General features: G+C 35.3%; 1 protein-coding gene across 9 annotated transcripts in view; it reads left to right on the plus strand.

Annotated features, from left to right (window-relative positions):
* Positions 1 to 24220, plus strand: part of WDPCP (WD repeat containing planar cell polarity effector) — a 418665-nt gene that overhangs the window by 169044 nt on the left and 225401 nt on the right. For all 9 annotated transcript variants that reach the window (XR_009506547.1, XM_059943231.1, XM_059943237.1 and 6 more), the window contains exons 11-12: positions 3328 to 3516; positions 6598 to 6721. Coding sequence is in view for 8 of the 9 variants with exons in the window: in XM_059943231.1 (XP_059799214.1) it covers positions 3328 to 3516; positions 6598 to 6721 (313 nt within the window). In the remaining variant the exon portion in view is untranslated. The remainder of the gene's footprint in view (positions 1 to 3327; positions 3517 to 6597; positions 6722 to 24220) is intronic.

The raw sequence follows: 24220 nt of genomic DNA on the forward strand, positions 1-24220 counted from the left end.
GAAGATATCCTTGCTTTGTTTCCAATCTTAGGTGGATAGCATTTAATCTTTCACTGTATGTATGATGTTATCGAGGTTGAGGAAGTCCCCTTCCATTCCTAGTCTGCTGATATATATTAGCGTGGGTGGATGTTCAATTTTTTCAAGTGCTTTTCTGCATGTATTGAAATGATTATATGTTTTTTCTGGTCATATAGTGAATTATGTTGATCAGTTTTCAGATGTTTCAGCAACCTTGCATTTGTGGGATAAATTTCTCTTGTTCATGATGTGTTACCTTTTTAATATGTTGCTGGATTTGCTAATACTTTTTAAGGATTTTTGTATCTGTTTATGGGAGATACTGGTTTGCAATTTTCTTTTTCTTTTCCTGTAATGTTTTGTCATTTTTGGTATCAGTGTAATGCTGATATCATTAAATGAATTAGGAAATACTCCCTCCTCTTATATTTTGAGTTGTGTAGAGGTGACATTATTTCTTCTCTTATTGTTTGAGAGAATTTACCAGTGAAGGCATCTGGTTTTGTGTGTGTGTGTGTGTTTGTGTATGTGTAAAGGTTTTTAAACTGCAAGTTCAAATTTAAATAATATAGGATCATTCAGGTTGTCTATTCATTTCTTCTTGAATGAACTTTGATAATTTGTATCTTTCAAGGAATCTATTTCATTTAAGCTACATTTATTTCTATAAAGTTAGCATATTATTCACTTATTTTTTAATGTCTGTAGTGCTGTAATGATTATTCTTGATATTGATAAATGTATCTTCTCTTTTTTTCTCAATTTGGCAGAAGTTGGTCAATTTTACAAATTGTTTCAAAGAACCAGCTTTTGTGTTCACTGACTTTCTCTATTATTTATTTTCATATTTTTATTATCTCCTATTTTATTTTAGGTCTAATTTGCTCTTCTTTCTCTAGGTTCTTAATGTGGAAGCTTGGATTGTTGATTTTAGACCCTTTTTCTTTTGTAATTGAATATTTAATGCTGGTAATTTCCCTCTAAGTAATACTATAACCACAGCTACATCTCACAAATTTTGATGTTATATTTTTATTTTTATTCATTTCAAAATATTTTCTAATTCGTGTTTTCTTCTTTGACCCATAGGTTATTTAGAACAGTGTTGATTAATTTCTAAATATTTAAAGATTTTCCAGATATATTTCTTTTTTCCCCACTTCCTAGTTATTTTACTACATTTTGCTGTTACCTATACCCTTGAGGTTATTTACACTTATTTAATCTGTATGGTAGAAATATTACATAACAGTGTGCAGTGGTGCATCACTTGTTCCATGACATCACATTAGTGCTTGAAATCAGCCATGGTGGGAGTATTTACATCACTTAGACTTACCAGCACACTGAGGATATAAGGGGAATATTTTCTCCCTTGAAAATCTTGGTGTATAAATCCTTAGACACTAAAAATCATCCAGATATCTTTCTGTTTTGATATCTAATTTAGTTCTATTGTGGTCTGGGAACCTATTCTGTATACTTTCAAAGCATTTAAATTTATTGAGGCTTGTCTTATCTCCCAGAATATGCTCCATCTTGGTTGGTGTTATATGTGCACTTAAAAAGAATGTGTATTCTGCCGTTGGTGGGTGAAGCATTGTATAAATGTCAATTAGGTCAAATTTACTGATGTTTTTCAAGTGTTTTCTATATTTTCAGATTTTCTGTTTATACATTTTTTTCAACTAATCAGAGAGAAATACTGAAATCTCCAATGATAATTGTAGATTTGACTTTCTCTCCTTTTAGTTTGATAGTTTTTGCTTTATTGTTTTAGAGCTCTGTTATTAAGAATGTTTTTTCTTCATGAATTTTCAATGCTTTGTTATAAAGTTAGAATTCTAGGCTAATTCATTTTTATCTCTCAGCATTTTAAAAGCCCTACTGTTGTCTCTAGCTTGCGTAATTTCAGAAGCGAAGTTTGCAATATTTTATCTTTGTTTCTCTGTTTTTATTTTATATACTTCACAGATTCCAAATAATTTCACATATGTTTTCTCATTTAGCTTTATGATTATTTGTACTGAGAAGTTTTTGTAGTTTCACTCAAATCAGTAAACATTTGTGGAAGGAAAAAGATTTTACAGATAGCTACTTTTTAAAGATTAAAAAAAAAAACCAAACTCCTTAAAAGCACTAATACTTATTGTCACTTAATTACACAGAAATTGTTAGTTTCAAATGAGATCAGCCATATTTAAAAGATGATAAGATAAAACTAGAACAGAGTCCACCCCCCTTTGTTTTGTGCTCTTGCTTCTCTAAGCTTAGAAGTGGATTTTCTTTCATTTTAAAAGGGTAAGCAAATGTGTTTATGTTGTTCTAAGATATTTTATAGTAGATCTTAGTTGTGAAAGTGGATCAATAACAAGATTAATCCTAATAATTTCTTACTAATAATTACTAATAATAGAAGAGAATAATCTCAATGCCAATTTAAAATAAATTGGTATGTGGTATCTGTGAAGAAGCTATCAATTTAGAGCACCCATTAATAAAAAACAGTCCTAAAAATGTTTATATAGTCACATTATATTTGTCACGGATATTTGTACTTTTTGACCCCCAAGTACATGGGGCTGAAGACCAGATGCAACTTAGAACTAATTAAGCTGGTCAATAAGAATTATGTTACATCAAAATTATCTCTAAATATATACAACAGAGGCCTAAATGACAGATGGGAAAAATTAAATTAGCTATTGTGATTTACCTAAAAGTTCTCACGTTTTTTCATTTTTAGTCTGAACAGTTTGATTATAAATTAGTTAATATGTGCTGAATGGTAAGCATAAGCTAGATGGAGTTGGTAGGTGGTATTTAAAGATTTAACCACAGTGCCATATTACTCTTGGCCCCCCCAAATCCCACATTTCTAGTACTTTATGCAAGAAATGATCACTGTTTTTTTCCTTTGTAGAAAAGTTAAATCTGTTTTTGTTATTCTACTTTTTATTTTTATTTATTTATTTATTTATCTATTTTGCTGTACTGGGTCTTAGCTGCTGCTTGTGGGATCTTCATTGTGGCATGCAGGATCTTGAGTTGTGGCATCTGGGATCTTTAGTTGCGGCATGTGGGATCTTTAGTTGTGGCATGTGGGGTCTCTAGTTGTGGCATGCGGGATCTTTAGTTGCGACATGTGGGGTCTTTAGTTGCGGCATGTGGGATCTAGTTCCCTGACCAGGGATTGAACCTGGCCCCCCTGCATTGGGAGCATGGAGTCCTAGCCACTGGACCACCAGGGAAGTCCTACTTCGTATTTTTAAAAGATTCACTTGATTTTATATTTTTCTGTGACAGGTATCTTCACACAAGGACAGCTGGGCCTGGTAGACATCATCTTCCAGTACATTCACTGTGATGAGATCTGTGAGGCAATAAACATCCTGAGTAGTATGAACTGGGACACTCTGGGCTACCAGTGCTTTATCAGCATGACTGCCATCGTAAACCACCTTCTTAGACAAAAGCTCACTCCAGAGAGAGAAGGTCAGACTTAAAATATATTTCATAAATGGGTTTTGTATATACATGAAGTACATTTTATTATCAGTTATTTTTTGAGGATGTTTTGAAGTCATGTTACTGGAGATTAGAAGATAAAAATGTTAATGCCCTATTAAACTGACAAAATGAGATATCAAATAATTACTCCCATATGGTACTTACTGTATAGTATTTGTCAGTGTAATAACTTTTCTGTATACACCTATGTTGGAACTCACAATGAAGTCACTGTATATTTCAGACTAAGTTCATGTGTAGAATATGCTCAGATTTCAAACTTTGATGAGAAATTTCATGTACTCTCTAGGGTTTGGAAGACAAAGGGCCCTAAACAAAGTCCTTATTTCTCCTTTACTTTAGACATCAGTATTTTTCTTTCACATCCCAAGTTCTTTGTCCAGACAGTAGACCTTACAACTGATTTTGTGTGTGTGTGTGTGAGAATTGCAGCCCAGGCTGTTCCTTCTTGTTTTCATTCTAACTGAGAGTTCTGATACCCGTCTCCCTTCTGCGTGCTTGGATTTCCCAACCTTCTCTTAATAAGTTATTTTGCCCATAGGATCTCAGATGTTTATTGTCAAAGAGAGGCAAGGCACTGTTAACAAAGAAAAAAAATATATATATGTGCCACATACAATAATGAAATCAATTTTTATATTTGCCGGTTATCCAGTGTATGTTATTTTTATTATGAGTAATTTATTTACTTAATGTAAAATGCATCTAAACATTCTTGCATTCATATCTTTATTTCAAATGTTTGTAATAAGCATTGATATTAACAGCGGGAAATCATGGCCAATGAGAAACTTTCTGTATGTGATTTACAAGGTAAGGAAAACAGGGAATATGTCACAAGGCCTTTACTGGAGAGCTTTTCTTCCCCACTATTTTCTTTCCATGTTTATAGATTTTCTTATTCCATTTTATTACATTTCCAAAGTAAACAAATTGTTTAGATAGTATTCTGTACATAACCTTCATTTTACTAATTTTAGAGAAGAATAATCAGCAAGAACATGTTTTTTCAAGAAGTCTGCATCATGGGACTTGGCCCCAACTCATAGGAGGCCCACAATAAATATTTATTTAATGTTAATTGAATGTGCTTTTTGGAGGTAGTCCAACACATCTACGGAGATTCCAGTACTTCTGCAATGAGAAAATGCGTAGCACAGTGCTTGGCCCACAGTAGGTACTCAATGAATATTAGTTAAAAATAAAAAGAAGATTATAACTTCAAAATTTTAGGGTTCTAGGATTACTGTAATATTTCTACCTGCAGAGTTATCTCAAGTAATTATTTATTAGTATTGGTACACTCTTCAGGTTGGGTAGATAGCAGAGGAAAAAAAAAGTAGCAGGGTCCCTAAAGAAAGCCTGTTATGGTACACATAATCCATGCAAGATACTCTAAATTTACAGTTGAAGAAATATGAAGAAGATAAAATATTGACTCTTACTCAGGACACTGAGAAATTGCTAGCACCTTAGTGAATTTGTGTTGTAAGAAACCTGTGTAGTAAGAAAGATTATTAGGGAATTCACAAATGGGTATTATCAGATTCCCACCTTAATAAAGGATATTATCAAGGAACCATATTGGGTGGATAGGGAAATAAAAAGCTTGTATGATATATTAGGCTATTAAAATAAAATGCTTGCATGATGCTGGGTTATCAGAATATGTACATTTTAAGTAGGTATATGCATTTTTCCCCAAGTAACTGCAAAACACATTTCTAAAACATTTACAATTCTTCTCTATTGAGATTTATTCTATCTGAATCTAACAAATTTGACATGGTAATTTGTTTTCCTCTTATTAGTGGAACCCAGTGAGCTCTTTTATTTGTAGCTGTGCTGTGGTTGTCTTTGAGATCTTCATTTCTGCCTTAAACATCAAGCTGGGCTATCTAATGAATCTATAACTGTGCTGGGAGCTACGAGTATTCCATGTAGGCTCAAACATTTCAGATGTACGGAACATGCTGTCAGGAAAACAAGCAATGGCAAGAGAATCTGGCTTGCTTTCACAATGGCATTGCTGTATTCAATTTTAATCTAAATTGACTGCTGCTTTGAAAGAAAATGCCACTAAGGTTCATCTTACTTTACTGTCTAGATCTGAGATTAAAAAAAGAAATAACTAACAGCTTAGCCAAGTCCATAGCAATTACTCTGACGAGGTATGTAATACTTTCAAACCCAAATATGCTTAAAACTAAAGAGTTTTGCTAAATAAGGAATTGTTCATTCAACCTAGTGCTAGTAGCATAAAAATCAGTGGAGTCTTACTGTGAACTGTATTCTCATACAACTCTCACCATTATGGTAATTATATATTTTCCAGGTATTTCTTGGAAGAAGCACAACTCCATTGGCATGTCTTGGTAAAAGTGTAAATTAGGCAAAATGTGCTTTTTTCTCCCAGTCACTAGCCCTTTGGCTTATCAAAACCTGCTCTCCAATCCTTCCTTCCTAGGAGGGTGTCAGTTGACCAAAGCAGATTAACATACCTCCCAGGGGTGTTAACTTTCACACTTGGACAAAACCAACAATCTTGTTGTTTAGGACAGGATTTAAGGAAGGTATAGGGAATTTCAATCTTTCTCTAAAGTTGTAATAGAGAGATATTATTACTCCAATCAGGATATTTTTATTTGTATTATTTTTTTAAACATTTCTAATACTGATTTCAGCTAAAGAGAGTAAATGTTGAGCACACTGTGAGTTGATTTTACTGGAAATACTAGTTCAAACTGTGTTACTCTGATGAGTCACTGTTTTAATTACCCATTTGTGGTGAGAGGTTGATTCATTATGGATTTCTTCAGTTTTGACAGCTTTTTGTTGCTCAGAGTCATTGTCAGCTTTGCTTCAAGTGAAAGTTTATACACAGGTTTGTTTTTGTATCAGCTGTCATATTTTACTTTCATCTTTCCTGCAACAAGCTCACATTTCATCCAAGTTTGCAAAACCTGACTGACTGCAAACATGAGTATTCTGTTGTAATTGAAGGAGTTTCACTTGTTTTAGTGCTGCTATGTTTGAATTCCACAGCACAGCTTGAGGCAAGCCTTGGAACCTTCTATGCTCCAACAAGACCACTCCTGGATACAACTATATTGGAATACAGAGACCAAATCAGCAAATATGCAAGGAGATTCTTCCACCACTTACTCAGGTGAATGATACCTTTGAATTAATTAGTGTCAGACTAATTACCTATTCAAGGAGCCATCTTCTTTAATTAGAATATTCCATAATATGGCTATCTCTTTTCTAATAGTCTGTCCCCTAAGAGAAAAACATATTGGCTCTTGATATTCTTTATTTAATTCGTTCTTGTTTTCCTATTAAGGACTATATTGGAATATTGTTGAGGGCTTTTACATCATTACTACACTTTAATATAATTGCCCCTTTAATACGAAAGCAAAAAATACCAGCTATGTAAAGTGAATTTAAAAATATTAATTGTACTCTTAACAATAGAGAAATGTTTATTTTAATTGCAGCTAAAATGAATGTGCTATAATGTTCTAAGACAGTCACGGGTCTGCTTTACTTTCAGAATTACTGTAGAGAAATTTGCTCATTGTCTTCCTGTACAAGGTGGCAAGTTGCTAGCTTCACTGTGCCTCATTTTCTCTGCTTTAATTTCCTTTAATTCTTTTAATCTTATGGATTATATGAAAAATTAGATAATGTCAAGAAATTACTCTGAGACAGATACTGCAGAAGTTGAAGGACAAGTACATATAGCATTTCTCTCTATATAAAGTTCAAAAAATAGATGGATGGAAGATGAATGGATGGATAGAGATGGATGGATGGATGGATGGATAGATAGATAGGTAACTAGCTAGTTAGTTACTTTAGGGATACATCTGAATATGTCAATGCTAGAAGTAAAAGCAAAGAAGTGAGTATAACAAAATTTAGGATATTGTGGAGTGGGTTAAGAGAAATATGAGAGGAACAAGCCCATGGAGCCACCAAGGTATTAGTAATGTTCCATTTCTTAAGATGAGTGGGGTATATATCAGGGTCCAATAAAAATTATTATTCTTTTAGCTGAAAGTATACATTTTGTGTACTTTTATATATATTTTATAATAGAAAGTAATAGAATTTTCAGTTTCATGTACCATAAATTACATTGAGTTGAATTTAGAGTTTTAATTTTACTTACAGTATAACCTAGCTGTTGTAGTTCTTTTTAACTCAAGCAATTTCATGTGTAGTCTCCCCTTTTTTTCTCAGAACAACCCTGCTAAGGAGGTATTATCAATTGACAAATGAGTAAACTATTTATAAAGTGGCACTTTGATCTCTACCCAACAGTGAAACCTTTGGAAAACAGTCTTTTTAGAAGCTGAGAGATGTTAATATATTGCATGAGTTATGACCTACAATTGAATATTGCCTTTTTATCTGAACGATTTTAGTATATTCTAAGAGATTCTTCACCCTAAATGAGGCAGTGTTCTATGTATAAGCATATGCATAGACATGACAAAAATACTGGGACTGATGTAGTACTGATGTAACCACACAGACTCTAACTTTTCTGTGTGGTTACATCTGGAATTGAATGTAGTCTCTTAGGGTATACTAGGTTTTTCATATTTCCTTTTTTGCATGCTTTCTACTATTTCAATTATAATGAATGTTTAGTAGTTCTTTTGACAGTAGCCTATACACGGCATTATGAAAAAAGGAACGTTAAGTGTAGAAGAAATTGAATGAGATAGCTTAAGTTGGAACCATCCTTTTGTTTAATCTGCTGCCAAGAAGTTCTCCTGCTTAAGGGAAGAGAAAAAGGGCAAATACTTTTTTGTATTTGTGAAGTACTAGAATTGCATTACCCTCTGTACTAGGCTAGCCAGTATTTTAATACTCTAAAAAAAGTTATTAGATAATGGAATAAGTCCTAAACAGTAAAGATCATCATAAAGAATTTTAAATTAAAGATGAAGAAAAGAAGCATCATGCAGAGTAGGGATATACCTAAGATCACCCACTGGTTAAGCTGAGGACTCAGATTGCTTGAGTCCAGATTAGAAAAAAAATAAAATGTTATATTGATTTTAATATCAAAAAGTATATGGTGGGGCTTCCCTGGTGGGGCTACTCTTCATTGCGGTGCACGGGCTTCTCATTGCAGTATCTTGTTGCGGAGCAGGGGCTCTAGGCACACGGGCTTCAGTAGTTGTGGCTCATGGGCTTCAGTAGTTGTGGCTCACGGGCTTCAGTAGTTGTGGCTCACGAGCTCTAGAGCACAGGCTCAGTGGTTGTGGCATGCGGGCTTGTAGTCGTGGCTTGCGGGCTCTAGAACGCAGGCTCAGTAGTTGTGGCACACAGGCTCAGTAGTTGTGGCTCACAGGCTCAGTAGTTGTGGCACACTGGCTTCATTGCTCCGCGGCATGTGGGATCTTCCCAGACCAGGGCTCGAACCCCTGTCCCATGCATTGGCAGGCGGATTCTTAGCCACTGTGCCACCAGGGAAGCCCCTATTGCTGATATTTTAAAGGATACAAATAAACAGCCAGATGAAGAGATGCATAGGGCAAGTTATGTGGGAAAGGACTCGAAGCCTCTGTGCCCTCTCCAACTGCACCACCTTCCCAGCACCTCCATATATTCACCAATCCAGAAGCTCTCTGAATCTCCTCCTTTTGAGTATGTATGGAGGCTCCATTACATAGGCATGATTGATTAAATTACTGGCCATTGGTGATTAATTCAACCTCTGGCTCCCCTTTCCTCCCTCCTCCCCAGAAGTCCAGGAGTGAGACTGAAGTTCTAACACTCTAATCATGTGGTTGGTTTCCCTGACAACCAAACCCCATCTGTAGAGGCTTTCAGAAAGTCACCTCATTAACCTAAACTCAGGTATGGTTGAAAGGGGATTGTTATGAATTACAAAAGACTTTCCTTTCACCTTTTTGGCTCCTTATCACTTAGGAAGTTCCAGGGAGCTCCTTTGTCACGAACAGTACAAAGATCTAACATATATATTTCTTATTATAAATCACAATATCATAGAAGGAAGATGCAGGTTTGCCTAAACTAAGTTCAGAAGGTGATTGTTCACCTCTCTGCTTCCATAAAATTGAATAGTCCTCCAGAACTACTGAATAGGGAAGTATTAATGGAATATTACTCAGCCATAAAAAGAGATAGAGTTATTTGTAGTGAGGTGCATGGATCTAGAGTCTGTCATACAGAGTGAAGTAAGTCAGAAGGAGAAAAACAAATACCGTATGCTAACACATATATATGGAATCTAAAAAAAAAATAGTTCTGAAGAACCTAGGGGCAGCACAGGAATAAAGATGCAGACGTAGAGAATGGACTTGAGGACACAGGGAGGGGGAAGGGTAAGCTGGGACAAAGTGAGAGAGTGGCATTGACATATATACACTACCAAATGTAAAATAGACAGCTAGTGGGAAGCAGCCGCATAGCACAGAGAGACCAGCTCGGTGCTTTGTGTCCACCTAGAGGGGTGAGATAGGGAGGGTGGGAGGGAGACGCAAGAGGGAGGGGATATGGGGATATATGTATACGTATAGATGATTCACTTTGTTATACAGCAGAAACTAACACAACATTGTAAAGCAATTGTACTCCAATAAAGATGTTAAAAAAAATAGGGAAATATTAACAGGTAGGAGCTTTTCATTATAAATAAATAGAAACTATAAGAGGAACTCCTAAATATTGATGAAATAAAAGGGCAAACATTTCAGTGAATGTGCCACATATGAAGCTTATTTTACTAACATGGAAATATGTTATAAAGGATTAATAGTTAATTTTACTTGTTTATTTCCCCTCTTAACTATAAGACTATTGTTTTCTGACTCAAATGGTATTATGTGATTGTGGCACAGATAGTCATATTTTTAAAATGCTTATAAAATAGTAAGCAAAATCTTGGGATAGGGAGCTTTATTGCCTAGAAATAAAAATATCATGTTTATAAAATATTTGTGGGGAAATGTACTGATGTCTGCATTCTTCTTGGCACTGCAACAAAAAAGTAAGATGAGCTGATGGATAGAAAGGGAGATGAATAGATATGTGATAAAACAATGTTGTAAAATGATGATAGAATCTAGGTGGTAAAAATATAAATATATTATTTCAACTTTCCTGGATGTTTGAAAATTTCTATAATATGTTGGAGGATAATACGTATTATGTTGGAGTCAATATTTACACTTAGAATTCAGAAAAAAAAGGTAGTCTTTTAGAAATGGCTCTTGGCTTATGAAAAATATATATGTTAGGCAAAAAAATTGTTAACCACTTTGACATTTAAATGGCTTTTAAAATTTTACTTTTTACTAATGGAGCATACACAGTAAATAAAACAATTATATGAAACCAATTCAAAAAACAAAAATACTAAAACTGCTACCTAAGAATATTTAGAGAATAAGACAGAATGATCTACAGAGAAAAACTTCCTGGTCAGATCATCTATTTAATGGATAATATATTTAAAATATTTGTTTAAAGCATGGTAGAGCTGGCAGGAAACTAAGGGAAACACTCAGAGGTTGAAATGACAAGGATGCTTGATTCCACAAGAATAAGCAAAGTCAAAGTTTGCCTTGAGGGCATCTGCTGGCACCTGGCAGTGAGGTGCTTGATTTATAAAGGCTGTGTACTCAGAGGGTTGGAGACAAAGCATAGGGCTCAAGCAGAGTGGGAGACTGGATCAGAGATCCCCACATCAATCTAGGACCCTTGAAGGGCAACATCTTCCTTGAGAGAACTAAAAGGAAGGAAGGTATGAGATGCAAGAAGGAATGGTGGACAAAAATAATGTTAAACTTGTGGGAACTTAAACAAAAATGGATCATGTAAAACATAACCACTAATGTCTAATTCAGGTGGTTAAATAAAGAAAAATCCTGGATAATGACAACATATAAATCAGAAGAGAAGTGAAGAAGTTAAAGCATTCTAAGGTCCTTGACTTTTTAAGAGGAAGGTAGAGATACTTATTAATACCAGATTTTATTCAGTAAAAGATACATGGTAGAATTTCTAGGGTAATCACTGAAAGAATAGAAATAGAGTGTATACTTGTCAAACAAATAGAGTGAAAATGTTGGATAAGGAAAAAAAAATTCAACCCCAAAGAAGGCAAGAATTGGGGGAGGGTACAGCATGCAGGGGGAAGAAACAGAAAAAAAGATGAAAAACAGAAAACACTATGAGGTAGTAGAAATGAATTTTAAAAATCAGTAATCATTGTCAATTTAAGGAGGTTAAAATTTTCATTCGCAGAGATTGTTGAAACAGAGTTTTTTGTACGTTTTTACAAGAGACACCTAACACATAGAAAGTTTAAAAGCTAGAGAATGGAAAAAAATTATACTAAGTCAATACCAAAAGAGGCTTAATAATGTTATATAAATAGTCTTTAAAGCAAAATCAGTAGTACAGATTATAGAGATCAATATCAACAGAAAAATCAATTCACCAGTAAGATATAACAATTCTAAACGTGTATAATATAGCTTGAGTACACATAAAATAAAAATTGACAAATCCACTTTCATAGTTAGAAATTTTAATTCCCTTGGTGTGGTAATTGATAGATTAAGTGAACAAAGTATAATTAAGGAAATAGAGAATATGAACAGGCACTATTGTTAGAGCTAGAATATAGCAATGAACAAAACAGACACACACACAAAAATCTATGGCATCATAAAGTTTACAGTTGGTGAAGGAAACATTATGTAAATAAGTAGGTAAAAATATATAGAATGTTAAGTCATGATACATACCATGAAGAAGAACAAAGCAGGGACAGGAACTAGGGAGCACTGGGTGGTGAGGCCTCCCTAAGAAGGTGAAATATGAGTTAAATCCCAGCACTTTGGCTGGAGCAGTGAATGAGAGGCAGAATAATAACAGCTTGGGTCAGAGGTCTAGCAGGTGGTAATATAGGACTTTTGTTGGCTGTTGTAAGGAACCGGGATTTTTCTCTTGAATAATAGGGCAAGTCAGTAGATGATCTGGACCAACTAATGAATGAATCACTCAGATGCTATGCTGAAAATAGACCTTTGAAGGCCAAGAGCAAGGAGACCATTTGGGAGGCTGCTGCAATAATTGAGTGAGAAATGGTGACCATTTAGAGCAGATTGGTAGCAAGAGGGATGAGGATAGAGTGCTTGGATTTTGGACATATTGAAGGTTTGGCTAATAGCATTTGCTCACAGACTGGATGAAGCATATGATAGAAGGAGAAGGTAAGGATGACTTTAAGTGTTTGGATCTCAGCAACTGGAAAAATGGAGTTGCCATTGACAAGACTGGTAAGACTGCAGAAAGAATAGGTAGTGGGAAAAGGTCAAGAGATTGGTTTTGAACATGTTGAGTTTGAATGAGGAATTCAGAGGTAAGTTCTGAGGCAGAGTTAAAAGGGAAATATATAGCTTTAAATGTTTGTATTGGAAAAGAAGAAAGGCTCAAAATTAAAGAACCATGCAATTTAAAACATTATTTATAATGGCCAAGATATTGAAGCAAACTAAGTGTCCACTGAAAGATGAATGGATTAAAAAGATGTGGTCTATATTAATACAATGGACTATTACTCAGTCATAAAAAAGAATGAAATCTTGCCATTTGAAACAACATGGATGGACCTAGAGGGTATTATGGTAAGTGAAATAAGTCAGACAGAGAAAGACAGATACTGTATGATTTCACTTCTATGTGGAATATAAAAACAAAACAAATGAACAAACAACAAAACAGAAACAGACTCATCGATTCAGAGAACAAACATGTGGTGGCCAGAGGGGAGATGAGTGGGGGGGATGAGTAAAATAGGTGAGGGAGAGTAAGAGGTACAGACTTCCAGTTACAAAATAAATGAGTCACAGTGATGAAATACACAGCATGAGGAATATAGTCAATAATATTATAATAACTTTATATGGTGACAGATTGTAACTAGACTTATTGCAGTGATCATTTTGTAATATATAGAGATATCAAATCACTATAGCAATTATACTTCAATTTTTTTAAAAAAGCACCATGCAATTTAAGAAATTCAAAAAATATTAGCAAAATAAACCTAAAAAAAGTAGAAGGAAGGAAATAATATATGCTCAGAAATTAATGTAACAAAAAATTATAAAAGAGGATTAATAAAGCTAAGCATTTGTTCTTTGACAAGATTGGTAAAATAGAAAATAATGAACAATATTAGGGATATACTAAAAGTGACCTAATGATAGACATGTCAGAGATTTTAAAAAATTAAAATAAAGGGAGCACTATGAACAACTTCATTACAACAAACTTGAAAAATTAGGTGAAATGGAGAATTTCTTAGAAAAATAAAAATGACCAAAACTGAGTGAAAAAGAAATAGATCTGAATAGCTCTATAACCATTAATGAAATTAAATTAGTAATTAACATTTTTCCCACAAAGTAAGCCACAGTCCCAAGATGTTTTTAACAAATGAGGATCCATCACTATACTCACACAACTTTTTCTTCATTGTTTTTCTTTTAGCTGTTTTTTTCAAATGCATATTTATTTACATAGCTGTAATCATTGAGTACATGAAATTTTAAAGAAAAACATCCTAAGAGTTGATTCACTATGATGGCCTTCTAAGAGACTTTTACTTTCTTTGATATGGTACTTAGATTTAAAGATTGTTTAACTCTAGAAAGTGACTCACACATATATGAACAGACCTTTGTTTAGGAAAAGGATCAAAGATCAAAAAGGGAAAATAAGCAGAAGGAAACAAGGACAAAACCTTAAGGCCTTAAACTGAAAGCAACTAGATAAATGTGCTTTTATAGACGACGGAGCTTGTTTTCATGTGGGACCAGTTAGGGCTGGTTGGGTATAGGGGCACTTGAGATTCCCGCCAGGGGGTGAGGGGCCTTCTACCATAATGATGATTTGAAAAAAAAGTTGTGATACTAATCAGTAAATTGGTAAACCAAACAAAATTTGTTGAGGATAGGTGCAAATAACTTGAAGGCTGTTTCATGAACAAATTTGACACACTTGGCTCTTCTTCCTCAAGGTTCCCCTTTTGTAGTTAATCAGAGGTATGAGCCAGGGATGTGGCCCAAAGCATCCAAACTGTGTTGCATTTGGCAGTATGGCTTTCCTTTTCAGTATCCCTTCCCTATCTATGACTACACCAGTGAAATAAGTCCTTAGATTTTACTTATATTGCTCACATTCTCTCTCAGATTTTTATGTCTAAAAATCAAAATGGGCAAAAACTGCATTGTTAAAAGGAAAATCATGATTATTTGAAAAGCCACCATAATAACCATTCTGTTCCATTGGAATTACTGTAATGGCCTTAAGAACTCTCTTTTGTCCAGTGTGAGAGAAATAGACTAGATTCATTATAGAGGTGGAGTTAAGAATAGGGATAGTCTGCTTGTTAGGCATCATATTGAATGGATGAATCTTAAGACTTTTTTCACTCTAGTCATTACTGTTTTCATTTGTGATGTACAAAATTTGTTTTCTGCCTAAATTCTAGTTGAGTTGTCTATTCAGAACTGCTTGTCATTCTCATTTTCTCTTGGATGTAACTTCCCACTGTCTTCTCTGTTACTCTTATTCAATGAGTGATTTACTGGGCCGGGGTAAAAGGCCACATTTATAAGTGAGTGAACTGTGTCTGCAGGCCTGACACTTCTGATCAAGACAGTTGTTGACCTCAAACCCCAGACTGGCCCCAAGTGATGGCCTCCTCATGCTTCTCGTCAGGAAGTCTTACTCTCTTTAGTTTGGCAGATGAAAGGGATTAAAAGACACTAGGATTTATTCACATTCACTGTATTAAATAAATGGCACCTAGCTGCAATTGGTATGTACTAGAGACGAATATGGACATGTAACATGGACCATGTAACAAAGTTACAGCTACTTTTAAAAAAGCTGTGGCGTGAGGACAGCCTTTACCAACATATCAAAAATCAAAGATGTCTTCTCAGATAGTGAAGGACATACATGGTATGCAACTTGTGGCTATTAAGAGAGTGATGATGATTCTTGGCTGTTGACACTCATGAAGACTTAAGTCTAGGAGAAATTCGGCTTTGTTAGAGATTCTAACCTGTTGAGGTCTGAAAAGAGACATGCAGAGAAGATACAGTCAACAATTTATTAGGCAGATTGTTTACATCTGCAGATCTCATAGCTCAAGGAAAGACCATGATGGAGTATAAAAAATGAACCTCAGTAAATAAGTTTCAGAATATGTCTACTTTTATGTGAAATGTTTCCTTTGTGTTTGATAAAGTGTAGACATAATGTTAATAATTCTTTTCTCTTTTATTGTATATTTAAACTTAACTCAAAAAACTATGAACAGATGTTATAACCTTATTTCTAATTATAGTAAGTATTCGCCCCCATCTGTCATCTTCTAGAGTAGACAGGATAAGTACCATTCACTTCCTATTTTTTTAATTCCCCCCACTTCCCTTTCCTTCCCCACTGATAACCATGTTCAAATAATAAAATATTCAGCTTGCTGTAGATTCTGATTCTTATTAACTATCTCATAAAATTTTATAGAAAGAGGTGCTTGGGTTTTGTCAGTACCTGGAGAACTAAGGAGCATCTATCTAAATTTTGGGGAGGTAACAAATACTAGCTTTCCTTAGAAAGCTAGCATGTGGGCCTCAGCAGTGTTGAAATGGCTGGAAAAAGGCATTACTTTGGTGAAATCTTTAGTGAACACACTGATCACATGTGGTTGCTGCTCTGAGAGGATACGTATTTGTCTTTTAGTTCATAGGTTTTATAAATAAATGTTGTTTAAACCTAAAGCCCCCCATGAATTCAAGTCTTCCTTATCCACAGGACTGTACATTGTCATTATAGTTTAGAACACTCAGCTACATTTTTTCCAAAATAAACTTCCTGATTGTATAAGTAATACATGATTTTCTTTCACAATATAATATCATTGCCTTCTTTTCATGTCAGTAAACATAGATCCACATCATGCATTATAGAGATGTACCACTATAATTTATTCAGCCATCCTCCTATGTATGGACATGGACTATTTCCAAATTGTTGCTACTATGAGCAATGCTGTAATAGATGTCATATTCACATATATTCTCACACACACATACACACACACTTTTGTGCATTTATCTGATTATTTCCTGAGAATGAATTCCTATAAGTGAAATTTCCTAGTCAGAGTTATTCACATTTATAAGATTCTTGATATATTTTTGTCAAATGTTCCTGTCACCATTTTGTCAAATTAGTCATCATATCCACAGTTGAAATAATATCTTAAAGCGTTGAAAATTAAATAGGTGAAATTTGGCACCTTGCTGCTTTAATTTTTGTTGTAGTAAATTCTTCTTATTTAAAATTTTTAAATAATAAACTTTATTGTTTAGAGCAATTAAGTTCATGGCAAAATCGAGAGGAAAGTGTAGAGATTTTCCATATACCCTGTCTCTCCAACCTGCTTTAATATTAATATCTTTTTTTACTAATGGTTATTGCATACATTTTCCTATACACACACACACACACACACACACACACATTGGCTATTTGTATTTTGTGAAAGGTTACTATTTAATGTGTGATGGTTAAAGCTAGGGGCTTTATAAATATGATCACATTTAATCCTCACATCATAGTATGTAAACATATATTATTCTTATTTTATAGCTGAGGATATTCAGAGTGATTAAGTAACTTGTATAACAATTATATATAATATATGGCAGACCAGAATCCTAACTTGAGTCCATCTGACCTCAAAGTCCACGCCCTTCACCATTATACTAGAAACTGAATCACCTCAAGAGGTAAGGAGTTCCTGTTTTCTAGAGGTATTTGATAAAAGAGGAGATGTATACTGGTATGGAGGGACAGTGCAGTATAGAGGGAAGCAACTGAGAATTTTGAATATGGGCATTCTTACCATTCCTTAGCTTCAGTTTCTTGATTTGTATCAATAAATAAGGATAATCATGGTACCTACCACACTGGGATGTTATTAGAATTAATATAATAATCCCTATAATAGGAGCTTGTGGTACAATCTGGTATATAATAAGGACCCATAAATGCTATTATTGATTATGGTGTTGTAGAGGTTTAATAAGATGAAGGTGGACTAAATGAACTTTTACAACACTATTTCCCAACCTTTCCTCTGCCACCTCAAGGAGAAAAAATACATTTTAACTAAATAAATTTAATTTCTTCCTAAAAAGATAGGTTAAAGTCTAAGTAATAAGATTTCTTAGGTAGAGTTAAACTTTGGAGGCCCACAAACTGTTGTAATACCTAAGATTTTTTAATCCCTAAGAAGTAAATTTTTGCCCTTGAAGGTGATATTGGTCTCATTGAGAATGCTGTTTTAGAAGGAAATGCCTCCATTTAAAATCAAACAAAATTCAAAATTGTCAAACTCATAGGGGAGTTATCCTAGGTTTGAGGGAGGAAATGGGACTAAATGAGGTTTCCTTGTAGTTTTTTTGGTAGTTGTTTAAAATTAATTTATTTTATTGCTGTATAGTTGATTTACAATTTATGTTAATTTCATGTGTACAGTGTTATGATTCAATATTTTTATAGATTATACTCCATTTTAAAGATATTACAAAATAATGGCTATATTTCCCCATGCTGTATAATCTTTTTGCTTATCTATTTTGTATATAGCAGTTTGTATCTCTTAATCCCATTTACCTATTTTGCCCCCCCCACCTTCCCTTTCCCCACTGGTAACTACTAGTTTATTTTCTATATCTGTGAGTCTGTTTCTGTTATATATATTCATTTCTTTTATTTTTTAGATTCTATATATAAGTGATAACATACAGTATTTGCCTTTCTCTGTCTGACTTCTTTCACTAAGCACACACTCTCTAGGTCCATCACATTGTTGCAAATTACAGAATTTCATTCTTTTTTATGGCTGAGTAATATTCCTCTGTGTGTGTGTGTGTGTGTGTACCACATCTTTATCCATTCTTCTGTTGACAGACAGTTGGGATGCTTCCATATCTTGGCTATTGTAAATCACACCGCTATGAACATTGGGGTAGATGTATCTCTTCAAATTAGTATTTGGGGTTGTTTTCCAGATATATACCCGGGAGTGGAATCACTGGATCATGTGATTAGCGACATTGAGCATCTTTTCATGTGCTTGTTAGCCATCTGTATGTATTCAGTTCAGTTTCTTTCATCAATGTCTTATAGTAAAAGTACAGGTCTTTTACCTCCTTAAGTAGATTTATTCCTAGATATTTTATTCTTTTTCATGCAATGGTAAATGGAATTGTTTTCTTAATTTCTCTTTCTGATAGTTCATTGTTAGTGTATAGGAATGCAACACATTTCTGTATATTAATTTTTTATTTATTTTTATTTATTTATTTTTATTTTTATTTATTATTTATGGCTGTGTCGGGTCTTCGTTTCTGTGCGAGGGCTTTCTCTAGTTGTGGCAAGCGGCGGCCACCCCTCATCGCGGTGCGCGGGCCCCTCACTATTGCGGCCCCTCCTGTTGCGGAGCACAGGCTCCAGACGCGCAGGCTCAGTAATTGCGGCTCACGGGCCCAGCCGCTCTGCGGCATGTGGGATCTTCCCAGCCCAGGGCACGAACCCGTGTCCCCTGCACTGGCAGGCAGATTCTCAACCACTGTGCCACCAGGGAAGCCCTGTATATTAATTTTGTATCCAGCAACTTTACCAAATTCATTGTTTGGCTCTACTAGTTGTCTGGTGGAGACTTTAGGGTTTTCTATATTATAGTTTCATGTCAGCTGCAAATAGTGAGTTTTACTTCTTCCCTTCCAAATCTGAATGCCTTTTCTTTTTTTTTTTTTCTTCTCTGATTGCTGTGGCTAGGACTTCCAATCCTATGTTAAATAGAAGTGGTGAGAGCGGGCATCCCCTGTCCTGATTTTAGAGGAAAGGCTCTCACCTTTTCATCACAGTGTATGATGTTAGCTGTGGGTATATCATATACTGTCTTTGTTGAGATTTGTTCCCTCAGTGTTGATGAGAGTTTTTATCATATATGAATGTTGAATTTTATCAAATGCTTTTTCCACATCTATTGAGATGATCATTTGATTTTTATTCTTCCTTTTGTTAATGTAGTATCAATCACATTGATTTGTGAATATTGAACCATCCTTGCATATCTGGAATAAATCCTACTTGATCATGGTGTGTGATCCTTCTAATATATAGTTGGATTCAGTTTGCTGATATTTTGTTGAGAATTTTTGCATCTATCTTCATCAGCAATATTGGCCTGTAACTTACTTTTTTGCTGTGTCTTTGTCTGGTTTAGGGATCAGGGTAATGCTGGCCTTGTAGAATGGATTTGGGACTGTTTGCTCCTCTTCAGTTTTTTGGAATAGTTTGAGAAGGATAGGTAGTAGCTCTTCTTTACATGTTCAGTAGAATTCCCCTGTGAAGTTGTCTTGTCTTGGATTTTTGTTTGATGGAAGTTTTTATTTTAATTACAAATTCACTTTCTCTACTAGTTATCATTTTGTTCTGTTCAGATTGTTTGCTTCTTCCTGATTCAGGCTTGGCAGGTTGTATGTTTCCAGAAATTTGTCCCTTTTTTCTAAGTTGTCCAATTTGTTGGCATGTAACTGCTCATTGTATTCTCTTATGGTTTTTTTTGTATCTTTGTTGTGTTGGTTATTATTTCTCCTCCTTGATTTCTTATTTTGTTTATTTGGGTTTTATCTCTTCTTCTTGATGAGCCTGGCTAATGGTTTATCAATTTTGTTTATCTTTTCAAAAAAACAGCTCTTTGTTTCATTTATCTTTTCCATTGTTTTTTTCCCCTCCATTTTATTTATTTCCTCTCTGATCTTTATTATTTCCTTCCTTCTGCTGACTTCTGGCTTCATTTGTTCTTCTTTTTCTAATTCTTTTAGATGGTAGGTTAGGTTGTTGGTTTGAGATTTTTCTTGTTTCTTGAGGTGGGCTTATATCACTATAAACTTCCCTCTTATAACTCCTTTTGCTGCATCCCATAGATTTTGCAAAGTTATATTTCCATTTTCATTTGTCTTGCATTTTCTGATTTTCTCTTTCATTTCTTTATTGACCTATTGGCTTTTTAGTAGCATGATGTTTAGTCTCCATGTGTTTGTGCTTTTCCCATTTGTCTTTCTGTAACTGAGTTCTAGTTTAATACCTTTGTTGTCAGAAAAAAATGCATGATAAAATTTCTGTCTTAAATTTATTGAGACTTATTTTTTGGCCTAGCATGTGATCTATTGTGGAGAACGTTCCATGTGCACTTGAAAAGAATGTGTATTCCACTGATTTTAGATGGAATGTCTTGTAAATATCTATTAAGTTCAACTGGTCTAAGATGTCATTTAAGACCACTTTTGCCTTATTAATTATCTCTCTGGGTGATCTGTCCATTGATGTATGTGGGGTGGTAAAATCCCCTACTATTATTGTATTATTGTCAATTTCTCCCTTTATGTGTGCTAATATTTGCTGTATATATTTATGTGCTCCTGTATTGGGTACATATATGTTGAGTGTCATATACTGTTCTTATATTGATACCTTTATCATTATATAATGCCCTATTTTGTCTTTTGTTACAGACATTGTTTTAAAGTCTATTTTGTCTGATATGAGTATTTCTACCCCGCTTTCTTCTTTTTTTCATGTGCATGAAATATCTTTTCCCATCCTCTCACTTTGTGTATGTGTGTCTTTAGCTCTAACGTGAGTCTCTTGTAAGCAGCATATAGATGGGTCTTGGGTTATTTTTAAATCCGATCAGTCACCCTTGTCTTTTGATTGGAGCATTTAGTCCATTGACATTTAAAGTAATTATTGATAGGTATGTATTTATTGCCACTTTACTATTGTGTTGGCCAAAAAGTTCATTTGGGTTTTTCTGTAATACCTTAGGTAAAAATCCAAACGAACTTTTTGGCCAACCCAATGCTTGTGCTCTGGTTGTTTTTGTAGTTCTCCTCTGTTCATTTCTACTTATTTTTGTTTCTTCCCTTGTGGTTTGATGATTTTCTTTCTTGGTATAGTTCTTTTCCTTTCAAGTATTTTGTGTATCTTTTGTAGGTTTTTGACTTGTGGTTACATGAGTTTCATATATGTTCACCCAAAATTCTATCTACTTGTTTTAAACTGGTAGCCATTTAAGTTCAAACACATTCTAGAAGATTTACATTTTTTTCTCCACTCCCCTACATTTTACATCTTATCCCGTAACTGTTTATTATACTTATAGCTGCTTTCATAATTTTTTGTCTTTTAATCTACTTACTGGCTTATTTAAGTGATCTTCAATCCTTACTATATATCTGCCTTTCATAGTGGGATTCCTTTTCCTATATATTCTTACTTCCTTTCCATTTAGAAAAGACCCTTCAACATTTCTTTTAGGGTAGGTTTAGTATTGATGGATTCTTTTAGTTTTTGCTTGTCTGAATATTTCTTTCTCTCTCCTAAGATTCTAAATGATAATCTTGCTGGGTAGTGTATCCTAGGGTGCAGGTTTTTCTCTTTCAGCACTTTAAATATATCAAGCCATGCCCTTCTGTCCTCCAAAGTTTCTGCAGAAAAATCAGCTGATAACCTTATGGGGCTTCCCTTGTGTATGACTCTTTGTTTTAGTCTTGCTACCTTTTGAGTCATCTCTTTATCTTTAACTTTTGCCATTTTAATTATGATATGTCTTAGTGTAGATCAGTTTGAGTTCATCTTGTTTGCAACTCTGTTCTTCTTGTACCTGGATGTCTGTTTTCTTCTTCAGGCTTGGGAAGTTTTCACTCATTATTTCATTAAATACATTTTCAACCCCCTTTCTGTCTCTTCTCTTCTGGGACTCCTATAATGCAAAAGTTGGTATGCTTGATGTTATCCCAAAGGTCCTTTGAACTGTTTTTATTTTTAAAAATACGTTTTTCTTTTTGCTGTTATGATGGGATGGTTTCCATTATTCTTTCTTCCAGATCACTTCTGTGTTCTTCTGTATCACTTAGGCTGCTTTTCATTTCTTCCAGTGTTTTTTGTTTTGTTTTTGTTTTTTTGTTTCAGCTGTTGAAATCTTCATTTTTGATTGGATCTTTTTATATTTTCTTGTTCCTTTGTAAAATTCTGTGTTCATCTATTCTTTTCCCTAATTCAGTTAGAATTCTTATTACTAATTTTTTGAATTCTTTATCTGGTCAGTTGTTTACTTGTGTTTCATTATTTAATTTTTTCAGGGGTTTTCTTTTGCTCTTTCAATTGAGACCATTTCTTCTGTCTTCTCATTTTGCTTAACTTTCTCTGTCTTTATGAATTTAGGTGAAACAGGTACCTACTGTGGTCTCGAAGGGCTGTCCTTATGTGGAAGTGTACCTATACAGTCTGTGTGTGCCCAGTGGCTTTGGTGGGAGAACTGGATTTTATGTGAACACAAGTTATGTCTTTCCTTAGGGTGTGCTGGCAGATGTCACCCACCTTGGTAGGAGGTGGGGATGGAGATGGAGGGGCTAGAGCCTGAGCCAGATGTCAGGTGGGACTTCCCCTCTGCTCAGTGGCTGTCACTGCTCTATCGAGGGTGGGGTCAGATCCCAAGTTGCTGGAGTATAATCCCTGAGGGTCGAGTCCAAACTGGCTCTGTTCCCTTTAAATCTGTGCTCTAACTTCTCCCAGCACTGGCACCCTTGCCCCAGAGGGGAGCAGTGCTGGAACAAGAGGGGCCTGTGCAGGCTCTCGGCCTGTGATGAGACATGGGCTGCTTCTGATGCAATGCCTTTGCAAGTGCCAGTAATGGCCTCCCGCTCCCTGCTCAGATGCTTCTTTGGGTCTAAGGCATCTTCATCCCTCAGAGCCATTCACTCCCCTCAGCGTCTGCCACCCCTGCCATTGTGTGGAGCTGCACCATAGGGAAGGTGGGGCCCTGGAGGCACTTGGTGTGTGTTGGTGCGCAGGCTGTGGTAGTCGGTCCTCAGTAAGAGATAGGTACTACTACTACTGATGTGCTGCCTATGTAAGTGCCAGTGATTGCTGCCCTGCCCTACTCAGATGCTGCTTAGGGTCTGAGTTGCCTCTGCATCTCACAATCATGCTCTCTCCTTAGTCGTGGCAGCCTCACTTCAGTGTAGAGCTGTGATGTGAAGTTAGCAGGGCTGGCTCATTCACTTGGCTCAGGCTAGGGTGTGCACTAGGGTGGTTGTGTAAAACTGGGCAGCCACTTGAGCACTTTTTAGTCTGCCCTTTCTGACCTGCTTCAGGACACAGGCCACACACATGCTTCTCACAAGTGGAGTCCAGGCTTCCCACAGCCCTCCTTATTAGTACCACTGGCACTCCAACCAGCCAAGGGGGCTTTCTTCCCTGTGTTGGACATCAGGGCTGGGGTGCCCAATATGTGGCTCAAACTGCTCACTCCCTAGGGTAGGTGTCCACCTGTGTAATCTCTCTTTTCCTCTGAGTCCCCCGCCAGGGTCAGGTCCCGACCTGATTGCTTCTTTTCCCTTCTTACCCGATTCCATGTGTATCTTTTTTTTACAGATTTCGTTGTACAGGAGACTCTTTGCCAGTTTTTAGTTTGTTTTCAATGAAAATTGTTCCACATGTGGATGTATTTTTGATG

Source organism: Balaenoptera ricei, chromosome 13 (assembly GCF_028023285.1).
Source record: "Balaenoptera ricei isolate mBalRic1 chromosome 13, mBalRic1.hap2, whole genome shotgun sequence".
In the NCBI taxonomy this organism is placed as follows: Eukaryota; Metazoa; Chordata; class Mammalia; order Artiodactyla; family Balaenopteridae; genus Balaenoptera; species Balaenoptera ricei.